The 22,192-nt window shown below is 42.8% G+C and overlaps 1 protein-coding gene across 2 annotated transcripts in view; it reads left to right on the top strand.

The window, feature by feature from the left end:
• PRIMA1 (proline rich membrane anchor 1) overlaps nt 1–22,192 on the top strand; it is a 53,167-nt gene that overhangs the window by 25,806 nt on the left and 5,169 nt on the right. The window contains exons 3-4 of one of the 2 annotated variants that reach the window (XM_038179934.2): nt 2,404–2,533; nt 19,995–20,158. In XM_038179934.2, coding sequence (XP_038035862.1) covers nt 2,404–2,533; nt 19,995–20,010 — 146 coding nt within the window. In that variant the 3' untranslated portion in view covers nt 20,011–20,158. Of the gene's footprint in view, nt 1–2,403; nt 2,534–19,994; nt 20,159–22,192 lie in introns of those variants that run through there. The other variant, XM_027458228.3, reaches the window with a different exon arrangement.

Genomic DNA, 22,192 nt, shown 5'->3' on the forward strand with positions numbered 1-22,192 from the left:
AACAAGATTACCTAGCATTGCAAGAGTAAGCATTAGAAATAGAGGATATTTTTTAACGCTGTGTAAACCACCAGCTACTAATAAACAGGCTTTGACTGCTTCCACTGTGATTTCTTGCACTTCTTTCTGAGTGCCTGGTGTGGACCAGTGAGGAAGGGAACTGAGTAGTGTGAATTAGGGGTTATCTCTACATCAGCAACTCTTATTTCCTGTCGTCAGTAACTACATGTAGGCTGTCAGGAGTCATATACACTATTCTGTTCCGAATTTATCTATTCTCCATGTAAAAATCCTATGATAAGTCATGAAGGAGCACATGCTACAAAGGCACATGAGAGGTGTTGCTTTAGACCCTTTCTCTGCCGTTTGTCAGTCTCGTTTGTTGTGCTGAAGAGCAGCCCAGTCTCACCATCTTGGTTTGCTCTGTGACTAGTTTGGTTGATCCTGCACTGGAGGAAGACGAGCCTACCATTTTGTATGATTGTATCTAATTGTATGTGGCATATGCTGACACATGTGTTTCGTTTGATTTCAGTGGAACTATTTTTGTTTCTCAGGGCAACATCAAGAGGGTAGAGTTGGCCCTAAGACTGCATGCTCCTTCGTACAAACATTTTCTCATCTTTGAAATCCCCTCTGTTATGTTAGAAAATAACAGTATTGAAATAATTCAGAAAATATCAGCTCATATCACAACACAATAAATAGTTCCATCTATAGTGAAAGCTGACTCTGCAGCTAACATCATGGTAAGAAAGCAGAAATTCTGTTGCTGAAGTGAACTCATTGTCAGAAGAGGATCCAGTAACCCTTAGTTCTACAAATCACTTGAAATCTCAGCTTTGTTTCTTTTCTCCTATTGAGGAAAACAAAACAAAACAGAACAACACACACACAAAAGAAGAGCAAACAAACAGAAACAAAGGAAAACACCCTCAGAGTCAATGTATGTATAGTAATTTGAAGTCAATATTTGCTAGGCAAGTATGATCATAGTGATAGCATGTGCTGAAGGCTGATGCACCTGAGAAACGTGAGCACTTCATGGCACCAAATGGTGAACTGCCTATAAATTATCAAGCTGATGGCTTGATTATTTTGATTGCTTCTTTATTGCACCAGGAGCTCTTTACCTAGTCTAAGATGCTCCTGCAGATTTCTCAGGATTAATGTTATCGGTTCTTCTATAATCATACCAGTGGAAAGCAGAAGTGCACAGTAATTGTGTACTTCAGTATTTACCTAGCAAAGTATGTGAATGTTTATTCTTAAACATAGGATGCACGGAGGATGTCAGCTCACAATAAATAAGTGTGATGACATATTTTAGTTTGTACAGCTGTTTGTGATGTGTACAAAAAGAAGTACAGAATATAGGATATATCTGATCATATAATTAGACTTAAAAAGTGCCTTTTGCTATATTTGATTCTCTTATCTGCTTTATGAACATGCAGATTTAGTTATTCCCATTAACTGATTTATTATTAAATTTCCTTTAGCAAGGCATAAATTCTCATGGAGGTTACGTGATTGTGTACACTGGGGGAAGGGGCTCTTCCACCTCTGCAATAACCAGTACTGCTCTTGTCATTGTCTGTTGCTCACCATCCTTCAAGAAAGGTGTCCCTTAAAGCATGGGGAAAAAGAATATAACTCTGGAAGAAAAGATTTGAGCTAAATGCCACCAATATTACTTCTGATGTAAAATAGTGCTTGTTTTGAGTAGTATTAAATGCACAGTTCTAGCCCTAAGTTGAATAAGAAAAATGCAATAACAATTACTTATGCTTTCATGAGTTAACATTTCGTAAGGTTAACATTTCTTAAACATCGGACAATTTAATTGGAAGGAAGTTTGATAGCCACAGTCCTCTAAAAGCAATTAATAAATGTAATAAAATTCCTGTTCTTTTAAAACAAATTCCCCCTCCTTGCTCCAAGGTTACAATGATAGCGGCTGCGATACTGATTGGTAGGCACTGCTGCTGCTCCCCGATAAACCTCCCCTAATGAGGTTTGAAAGCCTACCCTTATCAGCGTGACGTCTCTCTAAGACTAAGGCTGATGCAGCAGGAGACGGAGATTGTGGAGGGGGGAGAGTTTTCCTGTGGGTAGCAGAGCTGAGCCTTTCTCCTCTGTGCTGGGTGCCAGCCTGTGGACAACGCTGGCACAGAGAACTCGGCCATCTGGATAGCATGGCAAGAAATATCTAGTACCAAGCAGGGAGATAGACTGCTTGAGGCAAAATAAATAAATAAATAAATGTCCTAAACATGAAATAACCTCTTCTTATATATCGGTTGACCTGGCATAGTGCTATTATATGGATGACTAAAGTGTATCTGATTATACACTACATATGTGGGAGAATTCATGCATTTTTCCACACTCTCTTTACAGCTCCCAAGTCTACCTTCTGCCCCACTGAAGAGACCTGGTGGCCAGGCCTGGTTATTATCATTGCAGTATGCTGTGCCACACTAGTGTTCCTCTTTGTAGTTGTCATCATTTGCTACAAAGCCATAAAAAGGTAAGACTACAGATGCTTTTAATATGTTCTGTGTAATGCAAACCCACAAAGACTGACCCAAGTCTTTGCTAACACCTTGTTTTCTTCAAAGGCATCCTAAAGGCAAAATGCAGACAGAGGCATCCAATGCTCAATGTTTTGGTTTTGTTTGGTGGTGGTGTGTTGTGTTTTTTTTGTCAAAGTCTCTGTATGTACCTTTTCCTGCCTGTGTAAAGGACAAAGTTCAATTTTGCACAGCCATGGGCATGAGGAGGAGAAAAATAAATAAATATGGGACAGAGCCTCAATTTTCAGATTAATGTGAACTTTGACAAAGTTATAATGCTGTAGGGTGCTGAGTAATGTTGATAGGTTTTTGTTTTAAAATGTACACGTGGGATGTGAGATTTTTGACCCAGACCCATCACTAATTTCAGCACTTCAAATTTATGCAAGCTATTCTAACCCAAACTCTAGGGTTGTTGGTGTAATTTTTCTTTTGGAGACTCTACCTCCGGTTTATTCTTGCTTCAAAATGATCATCTACAGAATCAAATTCAAAACCTGCTTCCTTTAATTTAAAAGCCCATGTGAAGTCTATGTACAACACTTTGTGTAGCAACAATTTCAGCTCCCCTACCTCTCCCTCTGTGATAGATGTGCTTGCATAGATCCCAGGCACTTAGAAAGTATTGACTTCAGTTACACAGAAAAATGTCACAGGGGATCGTTTCTTTAACTAAAGATTTCAACTTTCTAGTAGAAAAAGTCAAAACTTGAAAATCTGTACGAAGACTCCAAATCTAAATCCAATAAATTGATTCAGAAAAGGAAGTACCTTGTGGGAATTGTATTCTCACAACTGGATGGAGTTTCTTTTCTCCTCTATTGGTCTGAGTGCTGCTCTGAGGACACCCTACAGTTGTGTTTTCATTGAGTCACTGTTTCATAGAAGGGGGTCTCAGGCAGGGGTTGTAATACAGGTGGGTGACCAGGCTCACAGATAAGAGTGCAATATTCAACCCATAACTCTCAATAGATATTGCAGTGACATCTGAGTCACAGGGTTTTTGGAGGGAAAAAAAAATAGTTTTCATGAAAAAGTTATTTGCATTCAAAGCAAATGCAAGACTTTTGAAGAGCCCCATCAGGGATATCACAATGGTGGAGCATTGCTCATACTTTCTGGTTGTCTGAAAAAATTATTCAGGATTTGAAGGACAGCATGTCCAAGAGCATCAAAAGAGAAGAATTTAAATAAGAAAGTCTGCATATACTATCTTATTAAATTTGTGTAAGTATTCTTGTTATACTAGCTTAGTTTAAATTAATGCTTATTATTTTTGAGGAGTTGGTAAGCTTTCACTCTGTCTACTGCACTTCAAGAAAATCATCTATAGAGGACTGAAACTGGAGTCCTACTGGATTGGTAACAGTACAAAATTTCTTACTTGTAGTTCCTAATCTACCTAGGACTGTTCACAGTGGATTGGTTCAGTTCCAAGTGGGAAGTTGTATTTGTTTCAACAACAACTATTGTATTTGTCTGCCTAATGCCAAATTGTGAATGATTTCTGCCAAGGCTGTAAAATATGCCTACGGGAGCAGTAACTCTCCAGGGCAACTTGTGCCTAGCAAGAAATTGCTCTTCAGATCTGCTCTCTGCTGCTGGTAGATGGGAGGTACGGAAAAGAAATTTAATCAGACAAATTTAGAGCTGCCTTGAAAAGGCTGTGGGAGTTCATATAACCAAGTCTCTTGTGTCTCACGTCAGTGAAGAATAATACATGTACTTGACGAAGACACCAGTTATTTGTCAGCAGTGTGAATATCAACATACAAGTCTGCAGCTTGAACTGGCATTAGGCTCAGAAAAAAATGACAATTCCTCTTAGATCTTATTGTTGACATTCACACTGCTGACAAATGTTAAGCTGAAAACTGCTCAGATGTGGGATGGACGGCTATAAAAGACAATCTTATTAATTATATTTTTACAGACTAACTAGAGCATTGCTTTTCATCAATGAGTCCTTTCTTAAACAACTCTGTCAAATGGATGCCCTGAAGTGCCTGGCAGCCTCCCACAGTAGTTCAGGTTCCTTGAACCATTGTGAAGTGTATCTATTGATAATCCCTAGGAAATAAGATAAGACACTTCACAAGAGAAGCATATCTGTCTTCAACACAAAGTATTATCACATATTGTTGAGCTGAATTGGTTTTAGCTAGTGTGAGAAATCCTCCACTCTATCTTTTGCAGTCTAGGGAAGGAGAGAGGGGGTTAATCTGGCTGATGCTGAAGCTGAGAGTCCCTCCAGCATGTTCCTGGCCCCAGGCTCTGTAGCTGTGCTCTGACCCAACCTTTCTCACACCTCCATCCCACCAGCTCTCCTTTCCAGTCCTCCCAGGCTCCCGTCCCTGTGCATCTCCTGGAAATGGGGCTTCTGTCATTGCAACATCTCCAACAGATCTGGCTCCCACCTCCAAGGCAGTGTGTCTGATTACCATCTAGATTGGATTAGAACTTGCTCTCCAAGGAAGGCACACTCTCTTTGTTTCTTTTTAGAAACCAAAACACAGCCTGAAGACCCCACCTTTGCCCACCCTGACTTTTTCTTATCTCTGGGTGAGGATAATGTTGTGTCTCATCACTGAACAGCATCTCTTCCTTCTAGTGCCATGTCAGGCATGTCTACAGGTTTCAGAGGTGGCACAGCTTCAGTTCCTGGTCGCTGAAAGGGCAGTGAGGGAGACCAGGAGAGTGGCAAGGTTTGATGAGAAGGGACTGTTTACAATGCCCATCACAAAATGACCCTCAAGCCCATCTCCTGCTCAGTTTCCCCTCTCTGAGACAGATATCAAGCCATTTGCCCACATCTCAAGGGTGTCACCTAGGTTCATCACCCACTGTCTGGTGAGCAGTCAAAATGTGGAAGTGGCAAAAATTATTATCCAGTCAAACGCTCTGTAAAACCTTTCATGTCACACACCAGAATTTTTATTCAGGACTTTTTTTTTTTACCACTTCCTGGAGGAACCAGGGAAGGAGATCCACATCTTCACATCTGGAAACCTTCACTCTTGTGAGAGCCTGCAATACACATGGAAACTGCCTTGCCAGCAGCAGATAGTTCATTATCTTTTTTGGAGCACCAGAAAAATCATTTAAAATTTTTTGCCAGCCCATCAACTAAAAAAAGAGTTAAACCAAACTAAAAATACAAAGAACACACTGAACATGATCTCCTTGTAAGGTACACCTATCTGTGGGAAAACTTGTATTATCATCCAATCTGTATTAAACTTTAGTATATATATGGTATGTATCTCCCAGTGACAAATTTGTAAGTATTATGAATAATGTATTGCAAAGAACCTAACTGGAATAACTTGATAATGGGATTCCAGATTTCTCTGCTTGTTAGTCTTCCAAATAAAGTGGGTTTTACAGCCCACTTCAATGATTTCAATATCCTATTTAGCCTAAAGCATGAGTCTCAGCTTAATTAGCAGTAAGCACTACAGAGATGCTGAAGAGTGAAATAATGGCAATTACCTGGTTTTGGAGGGTGTAGCAAGAGTTAAATATCCTAGCAAGAGAGTGCAGGCAGAGTTTTATTTCCACTGAGCTTGGATCTGTTGTATTAATCCCTCACTTTCATAAGAATCAAATTTGAAGTAGAAAGAAAAAGAAGAAAAATCCTATTGTGCTTAAGTTAAAATCTCATTTACTGGTTTCAAAGAGCCAGACCCAATCCAACTCTCTTCTGTCTGCTTTTCTGTAGCAGCAAGAGAGGGAGAACCTGTCCTCAAGGTATCATAACTCAGCTCTATTTTGATTTGATCTGTTTAAAAAATGTTCGTCCTGAGGTTGTTTGTTTTCCCTTGTGAAAGCTAAAACTTCAGCTTATCACCAATTTTTGACACTAAGCATTTTTGTCATAAAATGCAACTTTGAGAATCGGTGCTTCTTTATATGAAATATCTACCAAAACCAAGCCAGCATGCTGTTATTTCCATCCCCATCTCTCCCCTGGAAATATTCAAATTCTCCAGTATGAAATGCTAATAAGAAATGCTGAAATCTATTCCTGTGTTTTCTCATCCATGAGGGCACTAATATCAAAATATCTCAATGAGCTTTAATACTCAGAGCACTGCCAGACTTTTGGGAAGATGCCTATGGGACAGCTCTTCAAAGGCTCTAAATTGCCTGTGTATGATGCTGGGGTCAGCAGAGTTGGGTGCTGCATGGCTGGCACGCTGGTAAAGATGTATGCAGCTGCATAGATCAAGCACTCAAAGAGACTGCACGTGATGTTGCGTTGTGCTGCAGTGTGGTTATACACACGGTGACAGCATCCCCAGTTATGCAGTAGAGGAACAGATAGTTTTTTTGGTCTTGGTGGCAGAGAGATATTTCCTCTTTAAAAAACTGTGAATTTTCTCTTAAGAAACTTTTCCAAGGCACATTAGAAAAAAAAAATAAAGGATTGGCTGAATGTGTGGCACTTCGTGCAGGCAGTAATCAGAGTCTGTGACTCCTTTTGTTTGCAGATTTCTAGGACAGACATAACCACTGGCCAGGGCTCAGACCCATTATAGGCAGTGGGACTTCTCATTTCAGGGGTAAAGAAAGTGCTCTTGCAGCTAGAGATTTCTGTAGCACATACCATGACTGAATGAGCAGGTGAATTACTGGTTCCAAATCTGGACTACCTCAGGTATTTCTCCAGCATTTCTCCATCCAAAAATCTGCTGCCCTTTCTCTTCCCCTGGAATGTAGTCACCAAGAAGTAAAAGAAGGGGGTCCAAGGACAATTCATACTTTAGCACAGGCTGGGGGTAGCAAGGTCATTTCAGTATTACATGGTTTGTGGGCTGGACTTGGGCAAGAGCTCTATGGATGCAAGCAGCTCAAACAAATCTTCATCTGGCAAAAATCAGTGCAGCTTCCGAAACAATCTGTGGAGCTCTGTGCCTCTTAATCAGCTCTGGAGGTGGCTGCCTCCTGAGCTTTTTTCAACATCTACTTACCATGTAAGCACCTGAACCATGGTAAGACAGTAAGACTGGAGGGAAGTGGGAAGGAAACGCAGTAAAGAGGATTAACGAGGGTAGTTTGGTAAATAAACAGCTGAAACGGGGGAGAGAGGGACCTGCATTTTGTAATCCTATTTTTGCAGCTCACTGCTGTGTCAGTGCCTTGCTATGAGAGGAGTGAGATATTTACATAAAAGGGAAAAATAAATCCCTGGTTCTGTTTAACATTAAGATACTGGAGCCACCTCCCAATTCTCGAAGACAAGGGCCAAGCAAGCATCCAGGTCTCTGTGCCAGCTGATATGCAGGCTGTGCAACCTGACAGGAGGTGTTTAGGATGCTTTCCAATATGCAAAAAGCCTGTACTTAGTATCTCCAAAACATCCATACAGTCTGAGATGACCTGTGATCAGACCATTGTGCCTAGGGATGCAACTCATTGGCTCTGCTGGGTTTTATGTAGGACGGATACCTCCGCTCCCAGCTGTACCACAGGGTTTGCTGACAAAGAGTCCTCTTGCTAAGTTGGCAGAGAAAGCAGGTTGATGATAGCAAAGTTTCACGTAATATATCTTTTATTCACTATTCTAAATTTGTCAAGCCACAACAGCTTTGTATGTGTCTCATAGCCTGAGAGAAAGGTGCCATAAATGCCTACATATGCACATCCTTAAATAGGTGGTGAGTTCACCTTCAGATAACAATTAAATAGAAGAAAGCATTGTACTGAAATAAAATGACAGGCCATATTTACGCTGTCTTAAAATTCATTGCTCAGGTATTTTCTAGGGTACTCAACATTGCCCTATGATTTATGGACGCCATGTACTGCATGGTCTAATTTCAGCAGTTGGAACAGGTTTCAGGAGGTTAGCTTTGTTTAACAAAATGAAGCAGGTGCTTACAAGGGAAAAAGTCTTTCTTCTTTAAGAGGACAAAAAGTGGGAGTGAGAGCTGTGATGAGCCACTGTGTGTGACAAACGTGTCCCACGGTGCAGAGGTGCATGTCCTACCTGGAAGGCCATGGCCTTCTGCTTTTCCCCAGCACATTTTGTACCACTTGCACCCCCAAGAGCAAGGACAGTATAGTTCTCCATGTGGCCATCTCTTATGAGAAGCACTGAGGCTAAGCACAGTCTAGTTCGAAATTGTTATTTATTGCAACAAAACAATGTTTTTCAGTATGGGGAGAGAAGACAGAAGAAGGGCCTAGTCTACTTAGTTGCTGTAAAGTGGATAGCCGCAGTGTGATAGACAACAGACAGATCAAGATGAATCAAGATTGCTGATCTCTTCTGTTCTCCCCAAAACATTAGATGGGTTTGCACTGAAATGGTGCCTTGATTTTCAGCAGATGGCTGGAAAGACAGTAATTACTCATTAGATGAAGTAGGATAGTTGGTGGAAGAGCTGGGTTCCCCCTCAAAGGGAAGAGGGTCTGTGGGAGCAGATCTGTGTGTCTTTGATGCACTTTCCTGATGTCAAATCAGTCTGGCACTGCAAAAGGGGTCAACCCCTAGGAAGTGCCTTTCAAAGGGGCATATGGTCTTCATCAGAAAGGCCTGAGAATGTCACTAAGGACAGTCAAAAGAAAAACAAACTTCAAAATTCTGGAAGAGCAAAAAGACAGTCGTGTTGTAGCCTGAGTACCCTTTCTGCTGGCTGAATGTTGATGCTTATCAGTAACAGGTTTGGTGTCTACCACTGAGCACCTCTAACCACAGCCAACCTCCCTGTGTGTTGCCTACCCCCCTTCCAGTGGTGAATTTATTCTCATTCTGAGATGAGGCTGCAGATGATCTACAAACAACAAATGAAATATTATGAGCAACCAGTTGTGCTGCAGGAGATCCCATTTTTTAACCCTCAAGCAATGAGTTCATAGAATCGCAGAGTGGTTGTGGTTGGAAGGGATCACTTGAGATCATCTAGTCCAACCTATTGCTCTGGCAGGGTCAGTTAGAGCAAATTGCCCAGGACTGCGTCCAGCCAGGTTTTGAGTGTCTCCACAGAGATATCAATAGCTAACACTACTTATTAAGTGTAGTCCTATTTGATGAAATCTGGGTAAAAAGAAAAGCAGTTATTCTTCCAAAGAGCCCCAAGCCTGCATGTTGGTTGCTCGGCGATTTCCAGGCTAGCATATTTGAGACAAGCTGCTGAACAGCTTCAAAACTTGACCCACGCCCAGTGTTGCCAGAGCTCAGCTGTATTCATCCCGATGACTCAATGACACCACTGGGGATTTTGAAAAGGGGCACTCAAGTTAGTACAGTCCAATGATTTTTGGGTACATCAAGACAAATAAAAGGTTGGCCTCATTTTTGAAGCAGAATACCAGAAGTATTGCTACTGCTTGTTAGCAGGTTCATTTGACAGATCAAGGACTGATGAGTGGGGTGGATAAAATAGCCTTTCATCTGGACAGAAGGCTGGGCCAAGCTGCATGGGCAGTGCTGTGCAGGAAAGTTTGCTTTGCTGTTGCCTGTGCACTATGCGTATTCATCAGGTAAGCAGGAGGCTCTGCTCTGGTGCTGTCAGTCTGGGTTTTTTATAAGCAATGCATGTTTGCATAATTCTTACAGAGGAAGATTTCTCTGTCCATCTTTCTTTCATAAGTTATACCCAAGTGCGTATTAGTAGGGAGAAGGTTTGCTGTCATAAATGATTAAAACATCTCTCTATTTCCTCAAAACAGGGATCACTAGAACCCTGCAGGAGGCTGGAACCACCAATGTAAAACAAATTCCCCGAGTATTGCACAGAATACTCTCCAATGTATATTTTTTTTCACTTACTCACTCCTAATTTGTGAGGTACTGAAAAAGATGCCAACAGAAATCTGTAGACCATTATGGTCAATCCTGTGGGCATTTAACTTGTCACTGTTAACAGAAACGAGCCTGCCATTTTTCTGTTTTCTGCTGTGGATGAGGCTAGCACATCAAGTGGGCAGAAATCCTGCACTACATGCAAGTATTTTACAGTAACTGCCTCAGCACAACTGATTTCACCTGATTGATGCTCGTGCTAGTCTGGTAGTACTGGCTGAAATATTCCTGAAATTCAACCCAGTGATATTCAAAGATATAGACAGATACTGGAGCTTTGAAACCAACAGGAGATTTGTCAGTTTGGATGATTTTACAATGACGTCTCTATTATGTGGTGTTTTTCTTGAAGCCATAACCTCTGAAGTAATATGAATAAATATGAGATAGGGGTTTTAAATGGTGTTTTCACCTCCTCGTATGTTCTCTTCACCTACTAGTCTAAAAACTGACTTTAAACTAAGGACTCTTACATATTCAAAACCTCTCAAGGCAAAGAAATAAAGTTCAATTTCTTAAGAAATTCATTTACCTTTTAAATTTCCCCCTTTTCATGTTGACATGAGGGTGCTTGTGGCTGACCCCGATGCTGAAAACCGACAGCTGAGTCTGAAAGGCACCTGGGACAGTGTGCTGAGACATCTAGGGAAAGTTTTTGGCAGGGTTATTGGGGGCACCTGAGCTTAAGTCTGTATTTGTTAGTCTGCGAAAACCCAGCAGCCTGGGTTGCCCAGCACAATCTGCTTTATGGCGCAGAGGAAATTGTACCCACGGCACTGCAGCAGGGTGGGAATCAGTTGCTCTAGCTCCGTATCACCCAGAAATTCTCTCTGCACAAAAAGAATCCCCTAGGAACCTGCTGGGTGCCTTTATTGCTTTATCCTTTTCCTTCCCACAGAGGATTTGCAGTGTGTCTGGAGTCAAAGCAGCAGAGCCTGTTTTCTCCGGTGTCTGAACAGCCGCAGCTCCCCATGGCTTCAGCAGACACGGCAGGTTTGCAGGAGCTCTAAAACCCCAAAAGTCAGAATGAGAAAGCCAGGGAAGCGTGGGCCTGATTCATCACTGTCACCCTACTTTTCTTTCTGAATAAGCCTACAGAATTTCAAGTCCCATCTATCTCCCTCTAACCAATTTACCAGGGTGGGAGTGCCAAGCCAGCCCAGCAGAGGGGAGGCTGCGGCTCCAGCGTTTTCTGCCCTTCATGGTATTCACCCCCCTTGCTGCAGCACAAAAAGAGCCAGAAGAGCCAGGATTGTGGCCATCCACACACGTGGGCACCATTGAACCCTCCTCAGGAGCAACCCAGCGGTTCCTCCATGGGCCCTGTGCTGTCTGAAGGGGGTCACACTGCGTGGCCCCCCTCCTTCCTGTGGCGTTGCTGCCACAGAGCTGCACCACTGGGGTGCAGTGGGTGCAGACAGGGTCCCTCCATACCGAGCTGCAGTCCTTCTTGGGCACACATTGATTGCTTGCAGCCACCCTTCAGCCCCTTGCTGCTCATGCGGCCGCATAGCCTGGTTTCTGCTCCCTCTGCCCTTCCCTCTCCATACCCCAGTACTTACTGCTAAATATTTATAACACTCCCAAGTTGCTGAGCAGCACACTGATCCCCACTCGGGAGAGCCTCTCCGTGAGGGTGAGACATGCACTAGGTCAACGTGGGCAGAGCTGGGGGTGGGAGAAGATGGCATTTGCCCAGATGGCCCTGCTCTGCCACACACCTGCTTCGTTCCTGCGGTGTTCCTGCAGCCAGTGGGTATGTGGTCACCCCTCCAGTATCACCAGGCTGGAGGATAGTGCTGCCAGTTTGTCCAGCTTGGAGCATCATTGGCTAAACATCTATGTCAGATGGTGTTTTTGGAGTGGCCTGTTGTCGGAGCATCACGGCATCTATTGCCCAAGCTAATGACAGGTGATGGAGTGAAGCACAGAGAGAAGTGAAGGGTCTGATCCCAACTGTTAAGAGTGGGGAGACAGGGTCATTCCTCTTTCTAGCCTTTGCCTTAAACCATCCTTGCAAAGAGGCCCCAGATGCAGAAATACTGGAGTGTCTTCTTTGGTGTCTGCTTTTTGAGGTGGTGATGAGAAACGTTGTGAAAGACATTAATTCCCCCAAGCAGCAGTAACTGCACACAAACCTGGCTCTTTCCTTTGGTTGCTCTGGACCCTGGGAGCCTTGTGCTCTTCTGAGTACAGAGACTGGCTGAACTCAAATCCTTCCTCAGAAATAGTCCCCACTTATAATTAGCTAAACCTACTTAGCTCCCAAACTACACAAACCCAGATCTTTGTGCAGACATTAAGGTGCATAGGACTTGCTGCTTGCAGTGCCCCTGCATGGGCTTGCCCAGTTGCACACCTGGGGAACGGGAAGGCTGGGACCACTGTGTGCAGTCAGCTTGGTGGGTTTGTATTTTTTCTGCAAAGAGCCAAGTCTGGCTCTGCAGACTTTTCTTCTTGATAGGAGAAATTTAGGAGCAGCTGCTTGGAAATCAGTGGTGTTACTCTAGTTACTCCAGAGTTGCAGAGGTCAGCTTATTTTACAAATTTTGTTTTTCTTCTCAACTCTTTGCATTTATTTGCCTTACAAATACTCTTCTATTAAAGACAGTTCTACAACAGGATTTTGGTTCACCTGCACAGAATGCAAGTAACAATTCTGTGAACTTCTGCTCAAATGACTGTGAAATTACAGTAGCCTTTTTCTTCTATATGGATCAAGTCCATCACACAAGTTGTTACCCAAATTTGCAAGGGATCAAATAGCAAGGTAGTTATCTACATTCAGCAAAAAATCTGGTCACAAAGTAGCACAGCAGATCAACTTTGTTTTGGGGATGGAAAAGTCCGGTGCCTAGAATGGCAATATCTGTAGTTTCTTGGATGGTGAGAGACATAATATCCTTCAGAGAAAGTGAAATAGCAGTGGAGAGCAGCCCTTGCTCATCTCTCTCTGCCACCTTATTATTCTAGCCCCACATTTTTCCAGTACTGGTGGTCCCCCTGGCCTAGAGCATGACACACCAACAGCCAGAGGTGGTGTGGGATTCCTGCACTGCCTCCTCCACTTCCCAAAGAGACATCTTTTTGTAAGGACAAATTCCACATGGAAGCCCAGCTAAGTAATAGTTTATAAATAGTTGGTTTTTTTGGTTTTTTTTTTTCTGGCCTCACTGTAGCTGAGCAGAGCAATTAGGTAGTTCTCATGTGTTGTTCTGTGTGTATGTTTAGATGTCTATAAAACAAACAAATCAGGATTGATACAGCTGGGCACTTGAAAAACATGTTTCTCCAGATTTCCTTAATGTTTGTTAAGCACAGAGGACAGAAAGAACTAAACAGTGATAAACATTGTTCTGTCTGCACCAGAAAGACTGGAGAATGTTATGGGACTCGGAGAAAGAAGGTTTTGAGTTTTGGCTTTCAGTCATGGTTCTGTATTACCAGCAAGTTGTGGATGAGCAGAGCAGGCCTTTCTGCCTCCATGCCACAGCTGTGCGAACATGCATGGCTGAGTTCTTTGCGAGTCATGGAGAGCTCTCACAGGCATGCAGAAACCAAGGACCGAGCCTCCATGTGTTCAGCTTCTGGACACAAAAGCCCACAGAGTGTGTACAGTCCATTTTGGGGGCAGCCTTCAATTTTTGCCCAACACTGCACAAGCCCCGTGATTTTGATTTTAGTGAGACACCAATATAACGCCAGCAATGCATCCAGTTTGTAGGATGTTCACAGAGGGGGTCTGGGAAATACTATTGTGCCTGAAATTGGGAACAAACAACAAAAAGAGCAAAATGGGAGAGTCTGCTGCTTTTCTTACCCAGCTGAACTTATTCCCAACCATCACCCAGCCCTGGCTGATGATGTGGAGCAACCCAGCCCATGTCCAGCTCTGGCTAGAGGTATTGCTGTGGTCGCTGAGTGTCAGCCCCTGAGTAACTGAAGCCATGTCTGAAGTAGTCAGTATTTCTGCTTTGCTTCTTCAGCATGGCAGCCTGAACATCACAGTAACATAGCACTGGAACAAGACCCTCGGGTCTCCCTGTGTGACCCCAGTATTGTGAGCAATGTGGCATTTGATCTCTTCCATAAACATATCAGTCTCTTTCTTGAAGCCATGTTGTTTTCCCTCAGTCCCTGCTCCTTCCTTCAGCAATCTGTACTCAAACCATTATTCTTCTGAGGGCAAGAAACTTGTTTGCATCTCCATCCTAAATTTACCTGTGTCTAGTTCCCATTTCTTCTTTTAAGTAACTTTTTTCCAGTATTCCTTAAAACCAATCCCATCTCCTCTTTTCATTAGACTAAATAGTTCAAATTTTGTTGTCTTCCATGAGAAATTTGAGCTGGCTGCTCTCTTAAAACTATATACTAGCTTAGGCAGACCCTGCCTAACACAACAGAGTTACTTACAGTCCCAGTTATCAGAGTGCTATATGGATATAGACAGTATCAGGCAGTTTCTGCATTGCTTGATTGTGGTTTTGGCCATCTTCCAGATGTGTTTCGGCTTTGTTAGAAGCAGGGTGCCTTCATTCCATGCATTAAACCTCTCTTCTTTCTTTTTTCCATTTAGTGGCTTTTTGCCAGGCTGAAAGGCCAGCAACATGAGCTCATTGTTTCACATTAGGCCCATTCATTTTATTTCCTATTGTCATCAAAACATATCAATGATGTATTCTGCACTGAAAACACCCAATGGATAACATCAGCTGTCATATCCCTCCAGTCAATAAAACCTTTTAAAGATCATTATAGGGAGCGCAAAGAATGAGGGGTGACTGAAAGTACTTTTTATCAATTACCTCAGTTAATAGTCCAATAATAAAGCTGCTTCTCTTCCTTAAGATAGGTTTTGTGTAGGTGATAAGTAAGGAGCATAATTTTGAAGCTAGTTTAATTGAAGGCTGAGTAGGAAATGTGATTACATCACTTTAGTCTCCCAGGGACAGATCTTTCTTTGTTGCCTCATAAAAAGTCTTGCTCAAGTCCACCAAAGCCTGTGGAATTACTTTGACTTTGCACTACCAAAAATAAATGAGGACTAAACTCCACTTCTTAAATTTCATGTGTGTCTCAGCAATCTACTGCAATTACTTCCAGTCTGAGTAGGCCAAATCCTCCCTTCAGATAGACTCAGAGTGACTTCAGCAGGCTGGGGTAGGTACACCTCTGCTGCAAAAGATCTGCCCACTGCATTTTGCAGTCCAACAGCCTCTAAGTGCTGATGAACAGCTGCAGAGTGGCTCCGTATGGAAATGGTTTTCCCTGAGAGGAGCAGTCAGCAAAGGCTAGACATTCAATCTGAGCACAGTGAGAGGGATTTGACTATCACAGGGGAGTGTGAAACACCCCAAAATGGAAATCACCCACATGCCTGCGGAGCTCACTTAAATATACTCCAGAAATTGGTCAGCTAAAAATGGCTGTGAGGGAGAGCTGAGACAGCTGTAAATTGCGGGCTTGAAAATGCTCCTGTGAATATCCAGAAAACAAAAAACTCTGCTTAGGAGATGGTACATTGGGGCTAGATCAAAGCCTATTGATGCAACATGACTGACAGTGCTGTGAAAGAGACTTTTCTGGTTTGTATACTGGTTCTAGCTCATGCACTTGTACAGATCTCCCCTTCTGCACGTAGGAGACTAATTGAGTAACAAGTCCAGATGGAGATGCTTTTTAATATAACTGTAAAACATTTGCTCTGTACGTGGGAAGTAGCTGAACTAGTAACCTCTTCCTACGAGTAATGAGTAGTATGCTGCTTGTTTTCTGGACAGACTGATGGTCCACATATGGCTGTTAGCTAATTTAATAGAGAAAAACTAAGGTTTCAAGCCTTAGGGCTTCTTCTTTGATTTCTATCTTTATATTGACAAATAAAAAATATCCAGATTGAACTTTTCTGATCCCTTTGAGACAGACAAATGGAAGTCAGAATGTGACTCCCTTTCCATGAGTCTGAAAACAATCTCCAGAGAAGTGGCCTTCCCTTTTATTGGGAGACACAGTCCCTGTATGGCCAGGCCACAGCACCAGGCTGGCCAGCTCGGGTTAGTCACAAGGCAAGGCACACGGTGGGTGGCTGCACACAAGCTTTCTAGATTCGACAGCTGTGTCCCAGAAAGCAATTTTCTTCAGAGCATTGAGTCTCTCTAGCAGCGGTCCTGTTCACAAAACAGTCTTAGAAAGCAAGTTTGCTTCTCCCACCAGTTGCTATTATGGGAACTGATTCATCTCTGGTAGCTGATGCCCAGCATGAATCAAGCTGCTGTTTGATGAACGCCCACAGTGCTGAGATGTAAACACTCTCCATTCACTTACTTTGCATTCTTATAAGTATTCAGGTTACTGAGACAGATGGTCTACTAACTGTGTACAAAATTTATTCTTCCATTCCTACCTGTATCTGCTAAATAAGGATTTTTTGAAGTGTGACGGTAGTCCACACATCATCCTGTCTGGGCTTCCAGCAACAAAGTCTTGCCAAGAGCTCTAAGCATAGCTGCCACAGGTATTGATAACATCCGAGTCTGGGAGGAGTGAAACTGAGTGAAAATATAGTTACCAGCTATGTACCCCATTTCAACTCAAGAAGATGCTGCTACAGTTGGATCACTAGTGGTACCTAGACAGCTTGGATATAGTACACTAAAGACCCATGAGGATAGACCAATCCTATAAAAGCAAATGGATGTGTTGTATGAGAGCCAATTTTACTGAAAATCATTAATTTTTATGTGTTGATAGCTAATTAAATATTTATCCTTATAGAGAGTAGCTTTGAAGTCATTGCACGTACAAGTGATATATCTCGACTCCCTGGTATGCCTCTTCCCTTCTGTCGCTTTGCCCTGGGGAGCGACAGGCATACACACAACCAGTCACCAACAACACAGGAGGGGCTCATGAGTCATGGTGTCCCTTGTGGTAGAACAGGTCTCCAGCTGTTTATTTTGCCCTGTAGAACCTCTTAAGTGCATTTTACAATTTTGTACCACTATTCAGGAAAGACTTGTACTGTGGTCTTCTGAGCTTCTTCTACTGTGGTCTTCTCTCCTCAAACAACACACAGCAGGGAGGGCAAAGTAGCTTTTCTTCCTCTGACTGCTTTTTAAAAGGAAAATTATGTTCTATTCCCATTTTGTAAGAAGCAGAGTAGACATTTCCCTCAGCAAATCCCAAGCAGAGGCAGGCATTCTGGCAGTGCTAAGTAGAGCATCAGAGCCCCAGCAGGAGACGAATTTAAGATTCCTACATTGTTTTGCTGCCAGCCCAAAGTCAACCGCTCTTAGCTGGGCTGGGTTTCCCTGGGATCCATCCTTCCTGAATGCTGCCTATGGGGCAACAGCATTCTACAGAGACATTGCAATGGAGGCAGGCAGTAGAAAACTAGCAGGGTTCAGGCTTCTTATGAAGTCACTTTTTACTTCTATAATCTCATCCCTTCAAAGCACAAAATAACTTGAAAAGTATGAGCATGTGGATTGGGATGTGTCTTTTGAACTCCATTGCAGTTTACTCTTCTGGAGAAAGCTTCTATTCCAATTTCTAGGTGATCTGATTCTCCTCAATGCTTCAAATGGCTGTGAACAACAAAGCATAATAAAGTCCTGATTAAATAAACAGTTTGCTCAGCATTTGATTGATTTTCTCTAAAAACTCTTTCTTTTTTTTTTTAATGTGTGCAAATGAGACAAATGAGAACAAACCTTCCCATAGTACACTACCAGCAGAACTGCATTACAAGCATAGACCTACATCTATGCCAAATTTACACCAGCAGCAAAAGCTAGGAGGGAGGGTTTGGTCAAACATGCCAGCTGAGTTTTGTGAGTAGACAGGATCATGTGCCCCAAACTGTGTTTCCTTGTCCTGGTTTCAGCTGGAATAAAGTTAATTTTCTTCATAGCGGCTGGTATGATGCTGTGTTTTGGACTTAGGATGGGAATAATGCTGATAGCACAGAATCACAGGATGGTTGAGGTTGGAAGGAACCTCTGGAGATCATCTAGTCCAACTCCCCTGCCAAGCAGGGTCACCTACAGCACATTGCACAGGATTGTATCCAGTCTGGTTTTGAGTATCTCCAGAGAGGGAGGCTCCACATCCTTCCTGGGCAACCTGTTCCAGTGCTCTGTCACCCTCACAGCAAAGAAGTTTTTCCTCATATTCAGCTGGAACTTCCAGTGTTTCCATTTGTTCCCAATGCCTTTTATCCTGTTGCTGGGCACCACTGAAAAGAGTCTGGTTCCACGCTCTTGAGACCGTCCCTTCAGATATTTATACACATTGATAAGATTCTCTCTTAGCATTCTTCATGCTAAACAGTCCCAGGTCTCGCAGCCTCTCCTCATAGATGGCAGATGCACCAGTCCCCTGATCATCTTAGTTGCCCTCCTCTGGACTTGCTCCAGTAGTTCAATAGCCCTCTGGTACTGGGGAGTCCTGAACTGGACACAATACTCCAGATGAGGCCTCACCAGGGCTGAGTAGAGAGGCAGGATCACCTCCCTTGACTCTTCCTAATTTGGCCCCAGGATACCATTGGCACGTGGCTGGCTCATGGTTAACTTCTTGGCCACCAGGATTCTGGGGGGGGGGACATCAGTAGCTGCAGGCCTCCAGCTGGATTCTGCACTGCTGATCACAGCCCTCTGAGCTCTGCTACCCAGTCCGTTCTCAATCCTTCTCACTGCCCACTCATCCACCCCATGCTTTCCGAGCTTGGTTATGAGGGTGTTGTGGGAGACAACACTGTCAAAAGCCTTGCTGAAGTCAAAGTAGACAATATCCACTGATATTCTGCCATCTACCCAGCCTGTCATCCCATCATAGAAGGCTATCAGATTGGCTAAGCATGATTTCCCCTTGGTGAATCCATGCCAACTACTCCTGATTACCTTCTTGTCCTCCATGTGCTAACACCAATGTTTCAGTACTTGCAGAGCAGTGCTTACGGAGAGCCAAGGACTTTTCTGCTTCTCATGCTGCCCAGCCTCCTGGCTGGGGGTGCTGGAAGGGGACTCAGCCAGGACAGCTGATCCAGGCTGACCACAGGGATATCCCATGCCGTATGGCATCATGCTGAACAATAAAACTGGGGGGTAGGGGGTAGCCAGAGGGGGTAAGCCACTGCTTGGGGACAGCCTGGGCATCAGTCAGCAGGTGGTAAGCAATTGTATTGTTCATATTTTGTTTTGTATTTTCGTGATTATTATTATATTATTATTATTATTATTTTCCCTTCCTTTTCTGTTCTACTAAACTGTCTTTATCTCACATTTTTACCTTTTTCCGATTTCTCTCCCCCATACCACTGAGGGGGGAGTGAGTGAATGTCTCTGTGGTGCTTAGCTGCCTGCTGGGTTAAAACACAGACTTTCTCTAAGCGCTTTCCTAAAGACAAAAACCTACAAACTCTGTTTGACTGTGCATTGTTACATTGACCTTTACACAGGACTGCAAAGAGCTGGTACGAGCCAATATGAATTTCCTTGACAAATGAGATTTATCATTAAATGTGATCAGAACCTCATCAGAAATGGAAGCTTAACTTGGGAAATGCACTATTAAATGGCTGTTTGATGCTTTCTTGATTTTAGGACTCATGCAAATTAATGCATACATGGTGGAGAGCTCATTATGGACTCAGATGCATCATTTCAGGCGTGTACTAAGCAGTGCAGAGTTGCATTTACTTTTCATTCACAGATGTTTTGCATGAAGAGTGCACCAATTTGCTTGCTAAACATCAAAGCATGATGTGTAGCAAATCATACCGTAAAGCAGTGCAAACCACTTAGCAAACAGCCTGTTTCGCCTGCCACCAAGTGAGTATGCCAGATATGAATAGTTCCCTGCTCATTCCCTCACTAATTCGACCCATCCCTCCCTGCCAGTGAAGAGCAACCTTGAAATGAAAATACATAAATGCAGGGCCACAGCATTTAATCTGAAAGAGCTTGGAATCCTGCATATAGGAAGATCATGCATAACCTACTTATCAGGCTCAAAATAGGGTAATAGGGTTCTCCTTGGTGTATAAGAGAAAAACTGTATACTGTGATCACAACAGCCAACAAAATCTGAGGGAAAAAAAGAGGAGGTAGTGATACACAGAGCTGGCAACACTGAAAGAGCTAGTGTCCTAATGCCAAAGCATGGTTTAAAAATCGCAAAATACCAGAAAGATTCTAGGATTCTATATAAATAAACACCTCAGATTGCCATTTCATTGAGACCCAAGACATTTGCTCTGTTTTACTCACACTGACCCTGAGTAGTCGATAAAGCAGAGGAGGATGTTGGGGCTGCAGAGACAGCAGAACCCCAATAAAATCTCCATTCTGCTATTTTCAGGCTCTGAAAAAAATATGTTCTGGTTCATTCTAGTATAGGTCATACAATATCACAGGCAGTCTCTCCAGAAGGGTCTCACTGTCGTAGGGCAGTCTCCAAGCAAACAAAGCTCCAGGCAGGGGAGGTAAAAGAGCTCCTGGAGACCAGAAGCAGAAGTCAAAAAAGGGGAAGAAGGGAAACAGAGCAGAGTTTCAGGAGGACTAAACTTTCTTTTCTCTTGGCCATTCTTGAAATCACTTCTAGGGGAAAAAATAAATAAATAAATAAATAAATAAATAAATAAACATGAGAGGAAGATAATTCTTGAGGAAAGAAAGAGGCCAGGCAGGAAATGAAAGGGGGAGGGGGGAGGAGGGAGGAAGGGCAGAAACACATAGGACAGCAAAATAAAGAAAGAAGGGGTAAACAGGAGAAATGAGGGGAATGTTACCTCTGCATTTCTGCTGAGAGATTTCTGCATTTCTGGAGTAGATCAGTGCTTTACAATGGTATGAAAGCCAGAGCCTCAGGATCTCGTGTCAGATATAGGCAGGCATGGCATGTTAGCAGCTGAAAAGGGGTTCAGTAGAGTTCTTAGGCTCACCTTCCCATCCATTTTCATTCTCTAACAGCTGAAACCACAGCTAATATTAACAAGCCTTAACCCTTACCAGGGAGTAAGATACCATAGTCAGAGTTATCTTCTTCAACATTACAAGAGAAACAAATTTATCTTCCTGTAGTCATTCTCCATAAACCTTTCACTAATGCCTTTATCTGCTGAAATTAAATGTGATTAACTATTTTTATTGATTGATGTTTGTGTTGTTAAATAATGCCAAGAACATTAGCAGAAAATGTTGCATTATATGTGTGTATGTAGTGTTCTTTTTGCTCTTACAAGCATCTTGAACTCAAGGCGCTATTGGATGAGGTATCTACATGGAAAGCACAGAGCTTTTGCCTCTTACTGTGTATAAAACTTTGTCTTTAAATAAAGCCCATGCCACTTTTGAGGAGAGAAATTGTGGAGGAAACAATCCATGATGTGACATGGTCTGTTATAGGACTTATGCTCAGGTCTTCCCTTTCAGAGTCACTTTAAAATCCCAAAGAAGATGCTTTTACTCAGTGATTTGCAGATTTTTGTTGGTTTTCTGCACTTGCTGAGCATTTGCTGAATTGCCTCACGATTAGCATTGTTGGATCTAGACAGTGTTACCAAATGGTGCCAATGACCACTAAATACAAAGGGAAATGCTTCAGTGGTTGGTGTTGGGGGACTGGCAGATCATAGCAGGAACTGTGTTTTCAGTCACTAGTTTCAACACCTAGATGGACTTCACTATCTGAACTAGTTAACTAGGCCTCCTTCACAAGGCATATGGAGAAACAGGAATGCCTCTGACATATTTTGGGTATCCATTTAAGGTGATCAGAATCATGTTTTAAAAGTACCTCT

Source organism: Anas platyrhynchos, chromosome 5 (genome assembly GCF_047663525.1).
Source record: "Anas platyrhynchos isolate ZD024472 breed Pekin duck chromosome 5, IASCAAS_PekinDuck_T2T, whole genome shotgun sequence".
In the NCBI taxonomy this organism is placed as follows: Eukaryota; Metazoa; Chordata; class Aves; order Anseriformes; family Anatidae; genus Anas; species Anas platyrhynchos.